The 22,437-nt window shown below is 41.0% G+C and overlaps 1 protein-coding gene across 6 annotated transcripts; it reads right to left on the bottom strand.

The window, feature by feature from the left end:
- Window positions 1-364: 364 nt before the first annotated feature.
- GABPB2 (GA binding protein transcription factor subunit beta 2) lies at window positions 365-22,138 on the bottom strand. Of its 6 annotated transcripts, none has more exons than XM_033093415.1 (10): window positions 20,869-22,138; window positions 19,475-19,564; window positions 16,842-16,981; window positions 14,716-14,904; window positions 13,998-14,192; window positions 11,947-12,085; window positions 7,522-7,638; window positions 5,488-5,673; window positions 2,160-2,293; window positions 365-2,005 (listed from the first exon to the last, which is right to left on the bottom strand). In XM_033093415.1, the coding sequence occupies exons 3-10, from the start codon at window positions 16,947-16,949 to the stop codon at window positions 1,706-1,708; spliced, it is 1,368 nt and encodes a 455-aa protein (XP_032949306.1). In that variant the 5' UTR covers window positions 16,950-16,981; window positions 19,475-19,564; window positions 20,869-22,138; the 3' UTR covers window positions 365-1,705. The 6 variants fall into 6 exon arrangements, with proteins under 6 accessions (XP_032949306.1, XP_032949307.1, XP_032949304.1 ...); XM_033093416.1 differs by having other exon boundaries at window positions 19,475-19,560; XM_033093413.1 differs by lacking the exon at window positions 19,475-19,564 and having other exon boundaries at window positions 20,869-22,136.
- Window positions 22,139-22,437: the final 299 nt, after the last annotated feature.

The raw sequence follows: 22,437 nt of genomic DNA, 5'->3' as shown, positions 1-22,437 counted from the left end.
TACTTTCCAAACTGATATGTTTGCCTACAAGCCTCCAACAGCCCATTGTTTGTTAAATGTGGTTTGGGGAGTTAGAGTCTCGATCTATTTTGAGCCCCAAATGATTTTTCACATCTGGAAAACTGTGGCAAATTACTTCACTAATCAAGGTAAACAGAACTATGTTAACTGTCAAGTTTTATCCCGAATTAAAAATGTATGTTTTCCCCATGATCGCTAATTAAGAAAACTGTATTCTGAACAGTCATTCAAATGTTTACTTGGCACATCTCCTCTGGTTTCTTCTCATTTACGACAAAGCAAGCAAGCACGTCAAGAAAGAGGGAGGGCCCAATTCAAAGGCAGTAAGCTCTGTAACGTGACCTCCCTCCAAGCCCTCTCCATCCCTATGTCCCTTTTGAAAAAAACGGCAAGTTGGCACACAAAGAAAACTCAGCAATGAAACACTTTCCCAAAGGTCTAGGCAAAGGAGCAGGCATAGTGGGGAGAAGGGAGGAAGGCAGACAAAGTATCTGGCCAGAATCTTTGGTTCCTTACTTTATGGCGCTGGTAGTTCTTACTGCCTTTGCCAGCCCACACCTGGCACCTGGTAAGGAAGGCAAGGAAGCCATCTGTGCACAAGCCCCTTCTCCCCTACCACTCCCCCACTCTGCCCAAGGAAACAGCAATTTCCCACCCCGAAATCAAATGGCATCGAAACTACACAACACCCTTGGCACGCGTCTCTCCTGCCCCCTTCTTTTATTGCATGTAAGAGGATACCGTATAAGCTCCACAGAAAGGCGCACTTAGAAATCCCAACAGATTTTATGAAATTAAAGAGTTGATATTAAAGCTTGATATTACATAAAGAAATGTTTGGAAGCAAGTTGTTCTACCAACAGACTCCCCTCCTAATAGCGACTATAAAATCCAGCCGGAGCAACGCTTGTATCTTGACACCAGCTTGTTTCACAATGCGACAAGCCTTTTTGGCCACTTCCCAGCATTGTGAAACAGCCGGAGGACTTGGGATTTATATACACTTCTCCCACATAAACAAGTTTTCTCTCCTTTCCAGTTTTTAAAAATTATACTTTGGTTTCTTAAACTGGCATCTGAGCTATGGACACGATGGATGCAAATTTCATCAGGCAACCACTAATTTCTTTCCAGTGAGATTAACTCAGGAAAGTGGGGGAGCGCCTGCTCCCTTAGAAGTGGAGCATATTCCTTTTTTGCCCCCTGAATTTGCTCCTAACCCCACTCTCAATTACTTTCTTCTCTAACAGACACCCGTCCCAGATCTAAGGCAAATCTTCAGGTCACTTGACGGTACGGCTGTTAAAGGCTCTGGGTATGTCCGTATTAGGAATGTTATCTTAAAAATCTTTTGATAGAAAATAGAATCGTTTGATAGAAAGTCAGTTATTTAAAAGACAATCAACCTACAACATGCAGCATTCTTTACCCTCTATGCTTAAAGCAATGACGGACGCTGAGAAAGCTGGTCCTTTCTCTTTGGGCCCCTCCGCAGGAGTGCTCCCTAGATCTGGCTTTGATTGTTCCTGTTGCATAGAGAGCCCTCCTGGGCCCAAGCATTGTACCCTGCCATAGTTTTCTTCTTAAGGACATTCTTAACTTTTACACAGTGTTGGTCCTCTGTTGGATTTTCTTTTAAAAAGAGGGAAATGATGGACTCAGTACAGACTGTGGCCCTTGTACGTTAAGATGAAACAGTTTCCATGGAAACCCCAGTATGAGGCCCGGGGGTGCCCCCTGCCCCAGTCACTGCCGTCTCTCTCTCTTCCAGGTCCCCCTCAGTGACAACTACAGCGTCCACCTCGGCCACCTCTTCAACCACGGCGAAGCCAACGCCATTGGGCTGCTGCCGCGCCATGGCCTCCAGCTTGAGGCGGTACTGCTCCGCCTCCCGCTCCTTCTTCAACAGCTGGTGTCGGTATTCCTGGGCTCTCCGATTGGCCTCCTGGAGCTGCTGCTGGAGTAGCTCTCTTTCCGTGCCTTCCTGTAAAAGTACACCGTGTCATGTCACCGCCTGGTAAGACTTCCTGATCCCAGATTACGCAGAGTAGACAGAAAGACAAAGAAGGGCTCAGGCCGTACAAGTTACGGCTTTGACTCTTGCCCTTCTCTTCTTTGCACACTGCTAAGAACATTACCTTGCTTTCCTCCACACTGTCTGTCATCTCTTCTATCCTGGGTTTCTTAGTCAGTGGCAACTTCTCTGCGGCTGCTTCCTCTTCTTCTTCAATTACAGTCTCCTCTGCAACCTGACCAGCAGGCACAGTTAGAACTACAAGACAAAGAACACCAATTGGAGGGGATGAATACATTGTAAAACAGAGAGGTTTTGCTTGTTTCAAATTAGAAAATAAACTGATATATATTTCCTGATACGTTTCATATCCCTTTGGATTTTAAAATCAACAGGGAAAGCATGGCCCTGCAGAGAGCAACAGAAAAGATTAGAGAGGAACTAAGGCGGCCTCTGAAAGGAAGGGTAAAGATTGTCAGGTTTGGAAGCCATGCAGTTAAGACCCAGGTCTGAGGCTCTTCTATAAACATGTCTGACTCTAGGTCAGAAGCTATGACCAATTAGCTTACAATTCTGCAGGAATAATTTGTCTAAAGACAAATTTTAAAGACAAATTATTCTTTTATATAAGATTTTTGAAATCTTATGTGAAACATTTTTTCTTTCACATGAAAGCAGTTTGCCATTAACTGTATCTAATTTAATTATGTCTTCTCATAGCTGTGAAAAGCGTCACCACACATAAGCATACAACACGTCTGGGGTACAACACACCTACTGGAATGGCTAGAAATTTAAAAAATAGTGATAACATCAAATGCTGGCAAGGATGTGGAGAACCTGGATTATTCACAAATTGCTGGTGGAAATGGAAAATGGTACAGTCACTCTAGAAAACAGGATGGAAGTTTCTTACAAAACTAAACATGCACTTATCATACAACCCAGCAATTGTACTTTTGGGCATTTATTCCAGAGAACTGAAAATCAATGTCCCCACAAAACCTGTTAGGACTGGTCATAACAGCTTTATTCACTGATAGCCCAAAACTGGAAACAACTTAAATGTCTTTCAGTGGGTGAACGGTTAAGCAAACTGGTTCATCCACACCATGGACTACTACTCAGCAGTAAATAGGAATCAATTATTGAGACAAACAGCAACTTGGATGGATCTTAAGGGAATTATGCTGAGAGAAGAAAGCCGATCTGAAAATACTGTACGATTCGAGTTATGTAACATTATTAAAATGACAAAGTATATAGAGAGAGAACGATGAGTTAGTTAGAGGTTGCCAGGGTTAGGAACGGGGTGGGAGGGGAGGTGGCTATATGAGGGTAATATGAGGGATCCCTGTGATGGAGCTGCGCGGTACCTCAGCTGTGGTGGTGGTCACACAAAACGACACGTGTTAAATTGCATAGAATTAAGCACATACACAAACACACAAATGAATGCATGTGAAACTGGAAAAATCTCAATAAGGTTGGTGGGTTGTTGTATCAATGTTCATTTCCTGCCTGTGCTACTGTACTCTAATTATGCAAAATGTTACCACTGGGGGAAACTAGGTGATGGGTATATGGGATCTCTCTGTATTGTTTCTTCCAACTGTATATGAATCTATAATTATCTAAAAATAAAATGTTAAAAATTATATTTAGGTTTTAAAATGAATGATGATTTGTTTAAAACAGAAGATGTACCTAGTTATTTGGTATGGTTGATTTAAAAATTAGCTTGTGGGGGCGGACGATTAGCTCAGTTGTTAGAGCACAATGCTCGTAACACCAGGGTTGCCAGTTTGATCCCCACATGGGCCAGTGTGAGCTGTGCCCTCCACAACTAGACTGAAACAACTACATGACTTGGAGCTGATGGGTCCTGGAAGAACAAACTTATAATAAATAAAGTAAAAAAATTAGCTTGTATTCCTTGAGTCATCAATTGATGGCGGTGGAAAGCAGCTTAGATATAGAAGTGAAAATGGAAGTTTAGTCTGGGATTGTAAATTTCCTGCAGATAATTCACAAAATCTCAGCTTTCCTTCTTGGGTCTGGTGAAATAAATTTTATAAAGTAGTGTAGTTCATCCAAGTAAAACCTCAAATTTTATTTTTTTCCACCAAGACAACTCTGTTCTCATTTACTTAACTCCATTACAAGTAGTCTCTCTCACCTACCCAATAAGCCCCACAAAACTTTAAATGAAAATCATGTTCACAAAACCATCAGTGGTATATTTCCAAATAAAACCAATAAAAATTTATGATACCAAAGTTTGCATTATAAATGTTTAATTCCTACTCTTTCTTCCCACACTGCCAAGATCCATCAATTCAAATAATTTGAAAGTTATAAACTCCCCATAATTATTTAGGCCAAGCCAAAATTTTGGTAATGCAAAGGCAATTATACCAACCCTCCTCTTTTCAACCTCCAACATTTTTAAGGAATGAAGTTGTAATGAATAGTTTTTCTTTTAAAAAAAATTTACTTACGTATTTTTTGAATAAGTAATACATTCACATGGTTCAGAAATTAAAAGCTACACAAACTTATACAGTGAAAAGCCTTGCATTCATCCCCAGTTACCCAGGTGCCCTCCCAGGAAGCAACCAATGCTAATAAATGTTATTCTTGAACATCCTTCCAGAGATAGTCTAAGTCTATGAATACATTAGCAAATATACACATATTCCCCCCCATTTAAAAAGTACAAATGTAGCATTCTCTACACACTGGCCTGTATCTTGCTCTTGTCACTTAACAATATGTTTGTTAAGGAACTTGCTCATTGTTTTTAACAGCTGCAAAGTATTTCATTGTATGGGTGTACCATAATTTATTTATCCATCATCTTCTGACATCTACTTAGGTTCCTTTAATCTTTGATGATTACAAATAAGGCTGGAATGAATGACTTAGTATACATGTCATTCCTGTGTGTGTGAATATGAATTCACAGAAAAAGAACTTTGTAGCCAAAAGGCCTGCGCATCTTTAATGGTGACAGATATTGCCAATCTGCTCCTTAGAGGATGCATCAATTAACACTCTCAACGGCGATTTGTAAGAGCACCTGCTTCTCCACACCTTGACAACCAGTGTTACAGTGGTACCTCAGTGCAGTGTTTATGTGCATTTCTCTTGCAATGAATGAAGCAGGCCGAACATATTTTCATATTTTTAAGAACCATCAGGATTTTCCTTTCTGTGAAGTACTGGTTCATATTATTTGCTCTTTCTACCAGATTATTGGTTTTTACTCACAAATTTTATATATGTTTGGGAAATTAGCCTTTGCCAACCTGGTTTCTGTTTTTCTCTCTGAGCTTCTTTGCCCCATCTGGCTCCTGGCATTTTCCCATTTCCTGAATGCCTCATTTTTAGAGGAGAGCCGAGTATCTAAACTATCTTTTAATAAACAGTTGTCCAATGGGATGACTCACCTTGCTGTCCATCTTGCATGGTTACAATAAAGGGCTGGCCAATGCCTCCAGTAGGTATAGCAGTTTGGATGTTACCCAGAGGGACGCCATCGGTCACTATGGTGATGACCCTCTGGCCTCCACTCCCCACCACTTGTTGGATGGACGAGTCAACTGAATTTCCCTCTATGACTTCCTCTGAATTCGCTAGAGGTGACAAAAGTAAATCCAAAATTTCAGCTTTAAAAAAAATTGGCATGGAGCAATTTCAGCCTCCTGGTAATTGATAATATCAGGATAGGAAAACTTGAAGAACAAAAAGTTAGATTCAACAGTGCACACATGCAAGCTCTTGTGAACAATTTTAAGTCAGAGGAGAAAAGAAAAGAAGGAATGACTTAAAACGGTACTTTCTAATATGTCTTCAGATATTAATACCTTTCGCTTAAGATGAGTTCTATGTACAAATACATTTCCAAAATCCTGGTTAAAATGTGCTTATACTTTTTTGTTTGTTTGTTTTGTAGGAAGGATCAGAGACCCCAATAGTCAGGCTCCAAGTAACTCCCCAAGAGTGGATAATAAGATAAGCTGAGTTTCCCCAACATATTTGATCTTAAAACTCTTTTTTTCAGGAAGCATCTGGAAAGTGTCAATAAATCTATGGAGCTTAGAAAAATAATTATAAATTAGATTTATTTCTATAAGGAAATAGAGGCACTTAATGCTGAATCAACAAAATAATACGTCAAGTAGTCAAAGTATTGAGGAAGTCTGACAGACAAAAATAGTAGGTGGTTTTTCCCATCTGACAGATCAACAATATTTGTAGCAACTAACACTGACTACTTATTAAGCGCCAGCTTTCTTTCTAAAAGATTTACATGTATTATGTTGAATCAAGATTTTCAGTTCGGTTAGTCAATATCCCCAATAACTATTAGGGGAAACAGTTCCTCTCTCCAAAGGGGAATTCCTCTATCTAAAGAGTCACAAGAAGAATTTCACAATAAGCGGGATGTAGACTATCCATATGAGCCACATTCACGTAGTTCAACAGAAATAGAGCATTCACACCTCTTAGAAACAGAGGATGGTTAAATGTTATATATAGCTGAAAGGACCGTGCTAGATAATCGAACCCCACCATCATGCCAGAAATGTGGAAACTGAGATCTGAAGAAGCGATTTATCCAATTATCAAAGAGCAAATTGAAAGAATAACAAGCACAAGTTTAATATACTGCTTTCCCCTCTAACATGCTGCTCCCTTGTACACATCTGAGTAGAGGTCTTTATGATGGCTGCCGGTCGGGAAAACACGACTGGAGAAATGTTCTCACTCCCCAAATGTCAATGGCAGAGAGAAATCAGAACAACCTGCTTTCATTTACGATGGAGCAGACTGCCAGAATGTTCCAGAAAGATTCCTAGATGGCTATGTAGCCCTACCTATGATTATGTATCCCTACATAAATGAAGCCCTAAGCCTTTTCCCCGTAGACCACTATCTCTGGCTAAGTGACTTAAAACCTTTTTGTTTTAAGTATCAGAAGGGCACTCACTATACGGCGGGTATCTGCTCAATTTCATTGGAAATTCCAAATTAACATCTCCCGTGAAAATAACACAAGCTAACCTGAAGTACACAAGATATGACAGTGAGAGAGGGAACCATCCCATGTATTTTGATGCTTTAATACACGATATCTAAGTTGCTATTTTGAATCATTCTATGATAGCATCAGTCAAAACATAACATAGAGTATTTCCAAAAACATCTGCTAATTAATAGAAGACTAAATATTTCAATCTGAAGCAACTGAAATCAGGGCAAAAGTGAAACTGCAAAAATACAAAGGAATAACTAACTTAGTCATTCTGTGATTATATCACCCAGTGATTCTTCTTTCTGATGCTCAGTGACTCTACATGGCTTTTTCCCAGCCGTCTCCAATGAACCACAATTCCTTAATTTCATGCAAATACAATCTGCTGGAGATTTAAAAACAAAAGGAGAAATGGCAAATTGCTCAGCAGATATCCCTTACCTACCTGTGGCTCTGTGTGAGTTGGAGAGGGGGGCTGATGCCTCAGCAAGAGCTGCAAGGGTGGCCAGCACTGAGGTGGTAGAATGTGAGAAGTGCACTGCTGAGGAGGCATGGGGGTCACCTATTTCGGTAAAAAAGGCAAGTGAGGTCCAGAGGAGAGAATAAATTGAGATGAACTAAAAATGCCTCATTAAGTCAAAACCTTTTCACTGTAACTTCCTCGATCGAGCTTGCTCTCTAATACAAACTGACATAAACCAGTTATCATGGCATTCCAACGCTTTTGAGATTTAAAAAGGTATCCCTTTAAAGTGGATTTGAGTGATCCTGTTTGGTGTCGGGCCACTGCCTTCCCACCTGCTCCATCTCGGCCCGGCCAGGGCCAGGGCTGAGCCTGCGCAGCTCAGACAAGCCTGCCGCCCAGGGCCTGGGGGCCTGTGCAGAGCTCTGCAGGCAGCAGGCAGTTAGCGTACAAGGCAGGCCTCCCCCGCTGAGCGGTGGGGACAGAATAGGTCCTTCCTGGGCTTTCCTCAACCTACTACCTCTATTCATCAGCTGCTAGGAGAGAAGAATAGGACTGACCTCTAGTGCGAGGACAGTTAAAAACCAAAAGTCTCACATAGTGAATGTCAAAGGCTAAGTACAATTGATTAATGCTAAAAAAAAAAATAATAATCATCTACTTTACTTATGTCATGATGTGCTTTTTGAAAAAACTTTGTTCATTATCTTTTTCTCTTGCATCTGCTAGTCTTAACAGCTAAGTCCCAAGAGGGAAATGCATTAGATCTAGCAATAGGCATCATGCCTCACTTTATGAACCAAAAGTATTACTCAACAGTTGTGCATAAATCTAACTTTCATAAAATGAATTGCATTTCCCTATTTCAGAGACACTTATTGTGCCAGTTGTAGATTTACTGCCTCTCCATTCCATATCCACCCTTCTTTGCCCTGCCTTGTGATACTGAAGCTGGACTCTATAAACATTTCTTGTCAGCTGGCAGGAGATTAAGTTTTGTCACATGGGAGTGGTGGCTGCTCTCTATATTGGCCATTCCCGTACTCTTTAGGGTTCTCCGTCCCTCGTAGTAGTTAATCCACTCTTACTAACTAATGATTCTGTATAAATTAGACATGTAAGTTTAGAAATTATATATCTATATATGAAATAAAATTATAGAAATCACCATGTAGTTTCGTCTCTTCACTGGACTCTACATGATACACTGATCTTCTTTTTAAATGTACTCTTAATTTTTAAGTTTTACACCTACCTACACTTGAAGATTCTTACCAGCCTTTCTTCTGTGAAAAAGTCAGTGACCTGTCAAACACTTAAGGAAACTCCTATTTAATACTCCTTATAATAAATATGCCCCCAGAGCAAAGAATCCTTTTCTGACATGCTTCATCGAGGTAACCTAACTTATGTAAAAATTTAAATTTCAGAAGGTTTTCCTTTAGGAGATAGATTACTTGTGCACCAGGCCTCCTCGTAGCAGCAAACGACTTCAACGAAAGCTTTTGGACGCGGCCTGTGGGAGTGGGGATGAAGGAGGAGATAGTGACGCTACCCTATTTTATTTGAATTCTCTCATAACATACGTGGGGAACCAGATGGTCTGAGTGGAACACATGCATGACCTCCAGAAAGGAGCCCATGTCTATCTAATGACTTCATGCAGAGCACGATCCAGCCCACTCCCTAATTTTCCTGCCTAGTTCATGCTTTTCTCATTACTCGGTCCATCATACCAACTGCTGACATAGGAACTCACGAATGAAAAAACTATATCCTCATGGAGGTTGGACTATATGTGACAGTAAGTCACTAGCAATCAAAAAACAACGCTGTTATGATTTCACCACAGTGTACACACCACACACACAGCTGTTATTAATATAAAGTGCAGGTAGGCTGCCAGCTAAAGGAGAAGAGCTGGGCAGAACTGCTTCATGAGAAAAGCATTCTATACTTTTTAGCATATGGTGGGAATCATCCCACCAAAGGGTGTTCTCCCTTTGATTCAAACATAATGACTCACCCACCTTGCCCCTCAATAGCAAAACGAAGAACATTTGTGAAAAATCAGTTTTAGCATTCTGACATATACAGTTGAAACTGAAAAGAGACGATGTAAATTACCTCTTTAGACTCATCCCAGTGAGTTCTAGGAAAAAAAATTACTTTATTGTTCAATAATGCTAACTGCTTTCTTCTCCTCAATATAAAACACAACAAATAAAGTAAAATGTGCACGGATACTGTTGTTTTTGGAAGGGCGATGGCCTAATCAGTGATGACTCTTTTTACCTATTTAAATGTGGCTTATATAAATAAACTCTCAGACCAAGATTTAGAGGAGTATGCTATGGTAGGCTAGACAATCTTGGTGAGTTAGTGAAAACTAGATGAAGAAAATCTAAGCACCTTGCCCAAGGTCATGCAGCTAGTAAATATCAGAGCCCAGGTTAGAACCCAATTCCTTAGACTCCAAGCCTATCCTCTTATGACCCAATACAAAGCTATTTATATATGACTTTGGAATGCCTCTTATGATCCTACAGAAACAGGAAATTCATCCTCATAGCTTTGTTTTACCCTGATTAATGTTTAAATTAGCCTGTCTTCCCAAATCACTGCGGTTTGATGGCAGCACTGATGACTCATATTTTTAGTCACAAATGGAAAATTGGAAGCAAACTTTGTAATCTGGATTTCGGTATCAAAAATATCCATCAACATGATAATCCTAGGATACTTGCAGTTAATTCTGAAAACTACTACTGGATGATGGGAAACAAGAAGCCCACCCACCACCATTCAGGAAAAGAAAATCCTTTAACCCGGTTGAGTAACACAACCTGACTTTGTCCTATAGCTTTTCTCCTTTCTTTTACCTGCACTGATTAAGCTCCAGGTCGGCCAATCCCCTCATGGGGAGAGCTAGGTAGAACTGCTTCATGGTAAAGATGACATTGGAGAGATCAGCTCTATTACGTGATGGCTTAGCAATTTCAATTTGTAGTTGTCAACATACAGAAGAAAAAAGAGTAGATTTGCCAAAAGCAACATAACAAACATGATATAGTCCCATGGGAGCCAAGGCTGAGCATCTGTATTTTGAATGTCTTCAACTTCCCTTACAGTTCCAGATCAGGGTCTGGAGAATTTTAGTCGTTAGACCAACTCTTATGAACACGTAACATTACTGGCTTCTAAATTCTTTTGGATCATAAAAGCACTTGTTCTAATCTGTGTGGTCTGAACCATAACAAATCCAAAAGGCTGTGAATGTTGTCATTACATGTATACATATATTTAAGCTACATGTTTTGAATCATCCAGCTGAAAGCAAATCGCAGCGATTTTAAATGTTGGTGGCCTAAAAAAATGAAGGCCACTACTGCCCCCTTGTGGGCATGACAGAGTCAACCTTTATTGAGAAGTTCATTTTCACTGAACACTAGCTGTTAGTTGAAGCCCTGCTATAAAATAGACACTGAAATACAAAATTTCAAAGTCTCACAACAACCTATTAAAGTAGATATTATTATATCTCAATTTTATAGATAAAGAAGGCTAAGAGAAGCAGTTTTCCCACAGTCAAGCATTTAGTCGATTCATAAATTAGTATCTGAATGCAGCTCTGAACGCACAATTCTATGTAGACTGTGCATACGCTCTATTTACTACACTGCCCCTCAATAATATCTCATTCCACACCTTCCTTTGATGTTCTATAAACTTAACGAGGAATACAGGGGCTTATTTTTCAAAAGAAACAGAAAAAGAAACCAAGAGTCTGCTGGAAAACTTAAACGAGGACGCATGTTCTTTTGTTGTACAACAAATATTTGTAAAGAGATGTTGAAAACAACTTGAGTTTTCCCCTTTTTAGATAGACCTTTTTGTTAAAAACATACAGGTTTCCAAAGATCAACCCCAAGTGCTTTTCTCTGCTATTCTGTTGTTATATAGGTTCTCCAGTACAAATCGAGGCTCTTCTTCAAATAATCACAAGTACCTCTTTTACACCAGCATTCCAACAACCACTTATCTTTCTTCTGCTTTATTTGCTACTGCTTTGGAGTATGAATATTTAACTATTTTCCTTGGCAGTACCACATGGAAGCAGCCCTATGTTTTCATTTTGGGTTCAGGCATAATCCTTCAACAGGTTAACCTGCAGAATATTTTACTTTTAGCACCGTGAGCACTCAGGTATAACCTTTCCAGGTATGCTATTCCCTTCCCTCAGGAAGGATAAGTGCATTAGCTTTAAAATCTAGCATACATCTTCTATTTGGGGGATGTTTTAATAAAGGAGTGGGTCTCAGACGGGCTATCTGTTAATCTCATAGGAAAACCTGGGGTTCTGTTCATTTTAGGTCTAAAATAAATGCCACATTATCAGAGTATTACCTGAGGTTGTCTTGGTGTTGGCTGAAGAAACGAGGCTGGCAAGGCTGACGACTTCTCCCGACGTGAAGATGAACGGGGTAGCCATGGTCACGGGGTTGGCTCTGTCGGGATTAGCATTCACCTGGTTCTGCATTGCTTCCTGCAAAAAAAAAAACAAAAAAAAAAACCACAACCAAGGTGGATATTTCAAAGTCAGAACACTAACTAGCCTTAGTCACACAGGGAGTGAAGGGCCACCCCGCCCCCATGCTCTAGTCAAGCAGAACTAGCTCTAGCACATAATGTCCCAGGGAGCTCAGCGTCCTCATTAAGACCACTGTGGGGGTTGTTTTTGCCCCAGACCAGGGCAACAGGGATGTTAGGTTGCTTTCCCAAGCTTATTTCTACTTTAGGAAAATTAAAAAAAAAAAACACAAACAAATGTGTATTATTGCAAAAACTTCTACACAATTCACTTAACTTCTCTGGATCTTTTTTTAATATATATTTGAAAAATAAAGGGGGGGGTGACCTAAAAAGTAATTTCCAGCACTAATAGTCTATGATCAATTATCTACAAGTCAATGTGTTAGCAGGAGGTCCCTGCAGACAATCTACAGAGAAGCATATTCTCCGGAGTTTTTCCCAACTACTTGTTCTGTTCTGCCATTGAAGAATTCCTGAGAGAATATACAACAAGCAAATAAATGAGTGCCAGATTTTAAAGTAGAATTTTATGTCCTGCATTTCTGTTTCTAGGAATGTTTGCGCAATTTCAGTATAAAGAGACTTCTCTTCATTTTTATTTATTTTTTTACTTTCAGAAGCAGTTTTCTACAGACACGACCACTATTTAAAAAGTCCCAATTATGAAAGGGCTGTAAACTAGGAATTGAAAGTTGAAGAGGATAATCAGTCTAGAGGGAACCATCTGTGAGAAACAACAAACACACACACCACTGAAAATGCAGCAGAAATGGCTTTCTCCTTATCCCCCTGACTAAAAGCTTCAGCTTAAAACAGACTCTCCACTCTCTGGTTGGTTACTTTAAATTCCTTCCTAAACCTGCCCCTTCCTCTGTCCTCCACTCTCACTTCCTTAACTCACGTGCTCATTGGCTCCTGCTTGGCCTAATGAACATCACAACATGGTTCTTTAGCATTAAAATCTTCTCTCTCCAGTCTGCATATCACACTCCAAATAATCACCTTTTTAAAAACATCTAATCACATCAATCCTCTATTTAAAGGCTTCTACTGGGTCCCCGTTACCCACAAGACAGTCCCAACTCCTTTGTGTGCCATGTGACACCCAGCCTAACTCTCAAGCCTTAGCTGCTCCCAAACTCCACTTCCCTGGCCCAGCCTCCTGAACATTCCATGTCCTTTCACACCGCTGTCTTCGATTTGCTCTTTTTCATGCCTACAATATCATTTTCCCACTTCTCTGCTTAGTTCTTCAAAACTCAGTTCAGATTCCATACCCACTTTAACCCTTGCCTTCAGCATCCTTAATATGCCCTCTTCTGTGTTCCGTGACAGTTACTAGGTATCGGTTTAGCCCTAGAGTACTATAATGCTTTATTTCTTATCTAAACTTCAGGACGGGGTCATGCTAATCTTTGTATTCCTGATCCTGGTATTCCCTGATATACCAGTGCTGGCTTAAGAAATGAACGGGTGAAATCATCACACCTCACTTTTAATTCTGAGATGGCTTCCTTACACCTCAACAGGCTTCAGAGCTATATATTTACTGTCCTCGTATCAGTGGATGCACATTCAGAAAACAAAGGTTAAACCGAAATTTTCATGGACAAAGAAAATGTTCTAAAGCCAAGTAAATTTTGTTTTTATATTGGCCACCATGATTATTCAATCACAAGTGAATAATTCAGGGCGTTGTAGAATACATATTTTTTTTAAGATACTAATGACTCTGAGTCACAAGATTAAGGTATATTAGAAGTACTACTTTGATAAGATAAGGAAAATTGAGTTGTGATTCAGTGCCTACAAGAAACGCTTAACTTCAATTGAAGCACACTGTGGGGATGGAAAAAGCAGCAGACCTGAAGGACGACCAGAATCTCAGCATCGTTCTTCTCCAGGGCTATGTCAAAGGCAGATTTATCAAACTTGCTAAGAGCATGGACGTCGGCTCCATATTTGATAAGTAGCTCTACAACATCGCGATGGTGGTGCTCTGTGGCCCAGTGCAAAGCTGTCATCTTCAACATGTCCTTGGCATTCACGTCGGCACCATTCTGTCACAGAAAAGTAACTTTTCAAACAGACACTGGATACAGTAGCACAGGTCCAAGATGCCATCACCAATACGGAGGATTTCCACAGATTACACATATTCAAACTTAGATCACGTTTACAAAATAGCAAAGGGAAAAACATTTCTCAAATTACCCTGAATGCTGATAGACATAACGCCTCAGTGAGTGGGTCTTCTAAGGACATCACTGGGAAATTATCATAACAGATGTGAAAGGAAGGGGAAAAGAACAGACTTTTGTTGCATTTATTAACAGAGTTGAGTGCCTGAAAAAATAGGCGTAAGTGCAGAGAATACCTCCAGAAAAGGAATGAAGAAAAGCCAATAAAGTGTGTTTAGCTTTCAAAAGTTAAGAAAACAAAATCCTCGTAGCCATGATTACTCTTGAAAGAGATGCAACACTCAATGCCGTAAACTGTCCTAAACTTTATCCTTTCCAACCCAGTTTCCTGCCACCCATTTAAGTAAGAAACGGAGGTGGACGTCTTCTTTACGATACAGACCCGCCACAAGTCTTGCTTTACCCTGACAAGCAGCTCCACGATGTGTGCATGGCCGTCAGCTGCAGCCATGTGCAGGGGGGTCCTGTCCACTTTGGTCCGGGCATCCCTGCTAACGCCCGCTCGAAGGAGCACCTCTGCTGTGGAATAGTGACCGTACTGGGCTGCCAGGTGGAGGGGTGATGTTCCAAGCTGTGGGAAAAGAATACCCACTGAATATCAACTGTGTGCAGACTCCTAAATCAGTACTGGAGAGATACAAATGGACAAGAAGTGAAGTCTATGGTTCCTGTCCTTGGAGAGAGAATCTGGCTGGGCAGACAGCACTGAAGAAGTGACTTTATTAAAAAATTAAGGGCCGGCCCGGTGGCTCAGGTGATTGAAGTGCCGTGCTCCTAATGCCGAGGTCGTCGGTTCAATTCCCAGATGGGCCAGTGAGCTGCACTCTATTTAAGATCGTGAACAATGGCTCCAGGAGAGCTGGGCTGCCGTGGGCTACTGTGTGCTGCCATAAGTGGCCGGCAGCCATCGTGAATGGCCGGAAGGCGGCGAGAGCTGCCGTGAGCTGCCAACTGATTGCCTCAGCTGGGCCAGGGAGCTGTGTCCTACACAACTAGACTGAGAAACAACGGCTTGAAGTGGAGTGTGTGGGGGGGAGGCGGAAAAACGGGGGAAAAAAAATTAATATACTAATAGGCAAACAAATATACCACCAATTAAATAAGTGCTAAGTATAATGGATTTTAAGTCAGGTGGATGTATCAGGTAAGATTCCCTACAGGACATGATTTTAAACAAGGCCTAGAAGACGGTGAAAAAATGCGCAGACAAGAGCATCGTGTCATGGGTAACAGGAAGGGACTGATGCAGGTTCCAAACAGTTCTCAGGAAAAGGGCAGAGACTAGACAGTTGCATGTGGGGTGCCAACTGAATTGGCTGAAACAGACGTTTGTTGCCACAGTAAAGCAAAGCAAAGCAGAAAGACTGATGAAATGAAGAGGCAACAAAGAGTTAGCAGTGGTGTGTCCACAGCAACAAGGAGGTCTGTATCATTTCAAAGTAAATCTCGTATCAGTTACCAACATCCACTGTGGCCCGAGTGCTATTCCTTTCCTTGTGTTATGCTCTTTATTTTAGGCCTATTTTATTTATTCTGTGCTTTTCATATACTCAGCCTCGCTGCCTGACTGGAGTTAACTCACTTTGCTCTTTTCAGGTCTATTTCTAGAAATTCTAATCTTATGGGCTTGCTCTCCTCCTTTTTGTAAAGTGCTAAGAACCTGCTGGCCTCTACAGTTATGAATTAATCACCCCAGAAGAGAGGACACTCACTCACTGAATTATTCAAGTCAGGCAGTGCTTACAACATCCACGAATGCGAAGCAGACTCACAGTCACCTGGACCTGGGTCTTCTCAGACGCTGCTCTCCAAGCTGGCTGTCTAGGCTCATGAAATGACACCTTCCCTTTTCATGTTTTCTAACAGTGGCAAAGGAAACTAAATGGCTAGACTATTCCTTATCAACCAGGACATTTTAGAGAAAAGGAAACAAGGAGTTTATTAGTTTAGAAATACACTCTCATTACACTGGTTTTGTTTAATTTCTAGCTAATTACAGAAGCCCGTAACCCAAGCACACTCCAGGGAGAATTAAACTTCTAGAAAATGCTCTAAAAAGCATTATTGAAAATCACAAGTATATAATACCTTAACAATTACCACCTATATATCCACAGGAGGCTTTCAATTTGGAAAACTAAAAAAAAAAAAGAAAACCACATATTCAGATGAGATAAAATAAAACTCTTGTGGGGAGAATGAGGGAGGAAGGGAATGAAGAAAAATCAATAAAGTCTGTTTAGCCTTTAAGAAAAAGACTGGCTGGGAGGCGGGGGCAGAGAGGCTCTAGAAGAGGGTAAACAGGGTCTAATATGAATATGGTGATGGAAAGAGAACTGACTCTGGGTGGTGAACGCACAGCATGAGATATAGATAATGTATTACAGAATTGTACACCTGAAACCTATGTAACTTTACTAACAATTGTCGCCCCAATAAACTTTAAAGAAAAAAAGAAAAGAAAAAGATTGGTGTCAGCACACGCTGGGAACAGTCAAGACAGCTTACCCAGTCTGTGGTGAATGGGGCACCATTTGCCATCAATGTTCTCACTTCATCATCTTGGCCTTTTCTTGCTGCTTCTAGCAACCTCTTCCCCAAGTCCACCAAAGACATCTTTATGCATAGGAACAAACGTTTTCAGGAAGCTGTAACTCAAACACAAGGAAAGCTGCCTGTAAAACGTTTTAGAAGCCCTCTCGTACTTGAATATGCTTGTCAAGGTGACTGGTAGGGCACTTCCTTTCTACCTCATCTAACACAAACGATCAGACACTTGGAAGAGTTTCAGGCCCTAAACAATAGTTCCCTCACTTTCAATCTCCAGAAAAAGACTCTGGAAATATGTGCAACACATTATCACCTTTCTGGCTCACGGAATCAATAAAAAAGCATTTCAGCCCTTTGAAATGACCATGGTAGAAATATTGTGCCACATGAAATGATGAATAGACAAACCAAGGATACTGACACCCAGGTAGATATAAGGCAGACACTTTTCCAAAAATGAACAGAGCCACTTCAAGGAAAACAATCGACAGTATTTATTGTCAATTATCCATTACAGTTTGAGCTTTCAAGCAAAAATCAGAATTTTGGAAAACCTGTATCCACCACTATGAGTTGACAGCTTATTGTAAACTTTTCTGACAAAAGGTGTGGTGATGCTAATGAATGTGAATTTTTTATAGTGTATAATAAAATATACCAACATTTGGATAATCTGCATAATTTGGTGAACCAGAATTTTTTAAACAACCAATGCATGTTATAAAATCATGCAAAGGTAAAAAGATTCAAAGTGAAAGACAGATCAATGGGTTTTTAAGATAACAGAGTATCAAGATTTCATTAATGTAGCTTCAGATTCCTCATTGCAACTAACTTTTAAGAAATTACCACTTGTTGAGTTTCTGTGTAGCATCAAAGAATACCCACAATGACCTGAAAAATTATAAAAATACTCCTTTCTCCAAGTACACATTGCAACGAACTGAATGCAGACGTAGATATGAAAACGCAGCTGTCTTCTACTAAGCCATAAGTTAAAGATATTTGCAAAAATATAAAACAATGCCATTCTTCTCACTATCTCTTTAACTTGGAAGATATACTTTTCATAAAAATGTTTTTGTTTTTTCATAAAAAGGTTTTATGTTGGGCAGCCAGTTAGCTCGGTTGGTTAGAGCACAGTGCTCTTAACAACAAGGTTGCCTATTCGATCCCCACATGGGCCACTGTGAGCTGCGACCTCCACAACTAGATTGAAACAACTACTTGACTTGGAGCTGATGGGTCCTGAAAAACACACTTAAAAATAAAAAGAAATGTTTTATGTTAACATGTGAAAGATTTATTTTATTTTAATCAATGAGCACTTAAAAATTAATTTCTAAAACAGTAAATATCAGTAGATACAACACAGTGGAGTCCTCAACAATTTTTAAGAATATAAATGAGTCCTGAAACCAGAAAATCTGAGAATCACTGGTTTAGGCAAATCATTCAGCCACTGTTTTAATTTTCCAATTTGTATCATAGAGCATTGTGTTCAAACATGGGTCCAGGAGACCAGGAGAGTTTGTTCAAAATGAATCCACCCAAAGCTCTGGTCTGGGCCTTTAAAATGTTCAGGAGCAAAGGATGAACTTCAATAATGTCAACTGCTGTAATCTTTTATTATTTTTTTAAATTTTATTGGGGAATATTGGGGGACAGTGTGTTTCTCCAGAACCCATCAGCTACAAGTCGTTGTCCTTCAATCTAGTTGTAGAGGGCGCAGCTCACTGGCCCATGTGGGAATCGAACCAGCAACCCTGTTGTTCAGAGCTCGCACTCTAACCAACTGAGCCATCTAGCTGCCCCAACTGCTATAATCTAAGTGTCAGTTTTTACAACTCAAGGAAATGCTAGAGAGAAAAAAATGATAGCAAAAACTTCTTACAGAAAACTGATACTTTGCATTTCTCCATGGTTATCTTCCTTTTAAAATATCCAACCTGCCTTTCAATTTAATTATCTTATTACTAATAGTTCAAAACAAGAATAAATTTCTAGGTGCTTCAATGGTCAGAAATGACTCCTTCACATTTCCTCAAATTATACTGTATATAGAAGTCTATCAGCAAGCCTTCATACCTCTACAGTAACTGATCACAAAGAGCAAAAATGCCCTCAACGGGATGTTCAGAAATGTTGGCACAAAGCAAGATTAAACTATCCTCACAATGAAATTCCAGCTTTATCCTCTAACCACAAAAACAAAAACAAAACAAGCAGTTGAAGGCTGAGGTATCTGTTTAAGGAGAAATCTGGTTCCCTTCACATTCCTGGGAAGCTGATACTTCTGGAAAACAAGATACTTTAAATATGTTGATTTTATCTGGCGGCAACTGGTGTCTTCAGCACCTGAACTCTTGCAAAATATATTTGAGCAAATTTTTCCACTGTAGTCTGCCTTTATACCTTAATTTTATCACATTTCTTTAATCATATTTGTGAGTTCATTGTATCAGTACCATTGAATGGCAACTGACCCAAATTTGTCACCCTATTCTTTAGGCCTTGAAAAGTCTTATTTCTTACTATACAAAAATATAAACTTTGGGATTAGAATGTAAATAAGGTCTTACATTCATTACCTGATATAGAAAAAGGTCTCCTAGAAATGTGTTCAAGGCTCTTCCCGTCCTCAGTTACTCTTTTCTTTTGAGTTAACCTGAAGCATCTATCTTGAGTAAAGTCAAATGTTATTTTTTAAAAATAACTGCATTTTGGGGGGACTACGTGCCATCCTGCCAGTATCCTATGTCAGCGCTGGCAGCATCCACCAGACGAGAGATGTAGCCCAAGAGACAAGAGTATAGTCTAGGCGCTTCTGGGCGCCCTGATTACTAAAAACAAAGGGAAAACATTCTCCCTTATTGGATGTACCTCCACTTTCCCTATCTGTAAAGTGAAGAAACGAAATCCGATTCAACTTGCCTCCTAGAGCTTTGGCGATGAATAAAACAACAAGGCAGCCCTCCCCCTCAAAAACACACACACAACAACTTTCAATACGCGTGTTTTAATAATGGATGAGGTGCTTGAGCTCTTGAAAACAAAGCCCTCTATTATTAGACAGTAATTATTTGCTGGTATAGGAATTTGGGTGGGGCAGTTCTTTAATTGTTATCAAGGCGTGTATGAAAACAGAGGCCTAGGAACATCTCCTTTGGACTGACTGGGTCCAACGGTATGTTGAAAATATGTTCCCAGATGGCCAAAAATGTTAAGTTGTTGAAGGTAAGACACAGAATGTCCTTTTCCACCGATGTGTGTGTGTTGTGTGTGAGAGAGACAGAGAAAACCTTGTGGTAAGGGGGAGAGAGGAATGGGATGATCTCTGCGTGCTCAAGGAAGTCTGTGAGCCTCGAGAAAGCTAACGGGATGGAGAACTGAAATTGAAGAATCCCTGGTGTGAGGACCTTTTTTGTTCTTTTTCTGTTGCACACGTCCCCACTGGGCCACCAGCTGTACAAACAACTGTGCAAGAACTGGAGGTGGGGCCATGATGCTCTTGTTCAGAGTACTGAGCGCCCCAATAATCTTTAGGCTATTCCTGGGGCCAGAGAATTCGAGTCCCCGTTTTCTCCTCTATCACAAATCCTCCAGTTCCTCCCAGCAAAGTTCTGTCCTTCAGGAAGAAGAGCCAATGTGGGGTAGGAAGGAAGCCAAGGTCTCAGCCTGCGGAGCAGTCCCGGACCCGGGCTCCGCGCTGCCCCCTAGTGGTCACCTCTGTGGCCTTGGCTTCCCTTGGTCCAGCTCCCCAGCCCCAGGTCTTACACCCACCCCCTTCTTCACCTCCTCCCAGTCCCCTCCCCTTCCTCCCAGCAGCATCCCCTTCCTCTCGGTCCCCCTCTCCCAGCTGCACCCGCTCTGGTGAAGGGGCGCGCTCTGTCTGCACCAAGTTCGGGGCTGGGCTGGGAAGCGGTGCCCTGTCCCGCCAGCCCTAACGCCCCCCGGCGTCCTCACATCCCTTCTTCCCCCTCACCTCCTCGTCCGGGACGCTGCCGGATGCGCTTCCACCGAGCCCGCCAGTTTGGTCCCGTTTCCTTCTCTAGTTAAGTCTCCCTGTCAGTGACGGTTACTTTTTGGCCTTTTCATATATGCATATTTTGGGGGCCTTTAACCCCCCCTCGTGGAGAAATGGAGGCAACAAAATGGCGGACCCGGAAGTGGAGATCCGCGGATATAACTTCTGGCGGAGGAATCTGTGAAGAGAAAATGATTAGAAGACCCACATTTTCGTTCGAACAGAAGGGTGACGCATCTCCGAAGCTCACTGGCTTTCCACAGAAGTCCTTCTGGGGTGAAAAAGCGTGTGTCCGATACATCTTAGAAAGGACTATTTAGCGTGGCGGAGAGTTGCCGATTACGTGTCTTACGTGTCGTGTAGATCCGGCAGGGGACGGACCGATGGTTTGTTTTGGCGCCAAGAACGAGGCGAACCGCTGAAGAGAAACTGGATTTTGCATCGATCCGGCTCCCGCGTGGTTGCTTCTTGAGGGGCCCGCCTCAGGGTTGACGGGGAAAGCTTGTTTTCCTGTCTCAGCCTCGGGTGAAGCTGTTGGGGACGTTCCTGGCTTTGCGCAAGAACTGAACTCGGGTGCCTGACGGACATATTTCCAGTTCCAACCTGAATGTAAGGACCCCAGAGCCAAGCTGACAGCGCGAAGCGTCAAATACCAGGAGCTTTTTGGGAGCGGGTGGGAACTGGAAGAGGATGGAGCATGAATTTGCAAATCCATTTAGGTATTTTATTTGCGGAACAATTGATTCTCATCTCCACCCACTGATAGCCATGATTATAGCACAGCAAGAAATCGGGAGAGAAGCCCTTCAAAAATCAGTAAAAACAGGAAAGGACACATCGGTACTCTATTCTTTATTAGAGTTTGGCTTTTGGCTTGATTTTGGCCTTTCAAAGCCTACGAGGAAGATTTATGTCTCTCCCTTTTCTGAACTTACGTAGATCTTGTTCACGTCTTTAAAGTATTTACGGTTTATCGCCCAAGTACTGTCCATATTATTATTTACAGATTGCCTTTGTGAGTCAGAATCTTGTCTCGACTCTGGGTGGTGAACACACAGTGGGATTTATAGATGATGTGATACAGAATTGTACACCTGAAATCTATGTAGTTTTACTAACAATTGTCACCCCAATAAATTAAAAAAAAAATCTTGTCTCATTCCTGTTTACATCCTCTTATATCCTGGCTCAGTACCTTTCATATAGTAGACAACCCAAAAACTACTTGTGAATTAGTCTTTTTTTTTTTTTTAATGAGGCGAGATTTAAATAAGCAGATAACATATTTGGGTGAATTCATTTATCTTCTTACGCACCTAGGCCGAGATAAGGAAGAGCATCTTTAGTTCTACAGGTGCTTTCTGAGGCACCTAGAATTACATTAAATATGTTGGTAGTCACTGGGCAAGCAGAAGAGTGGTTGGTTGTAGTTTTCTCCCTAAATAATAATTTTAAGTTGACTTCACCCTTTTTCTTGTCACCTACCTGTTCAACACGAAGTTCATCATTTTAATGTCTAGTCTACTC

This window comes from Rhinolophus ferrumequinum, chromosome 22 (assembly GCF_004115265.2).
Source record: "Rhinolophus ferrumequinum isolate MPI-CBG mRhiFer1 chromosome 22, mRhiFer1_v1.p, whole genome shotgun sequence".
Taxonomy (NCBI): Eukaryota; Metazoa; Chordata; class Mammalia; order Chiroptera; family Rhinolophidae; genus Rhinolophus; species Rhinolophus ferrumequinum.
The sequence above is the reverse complement of the archived record's forward strand: the minus strand, read 5'-3'. Positions and strand labels throughout refer to the sequence as shown.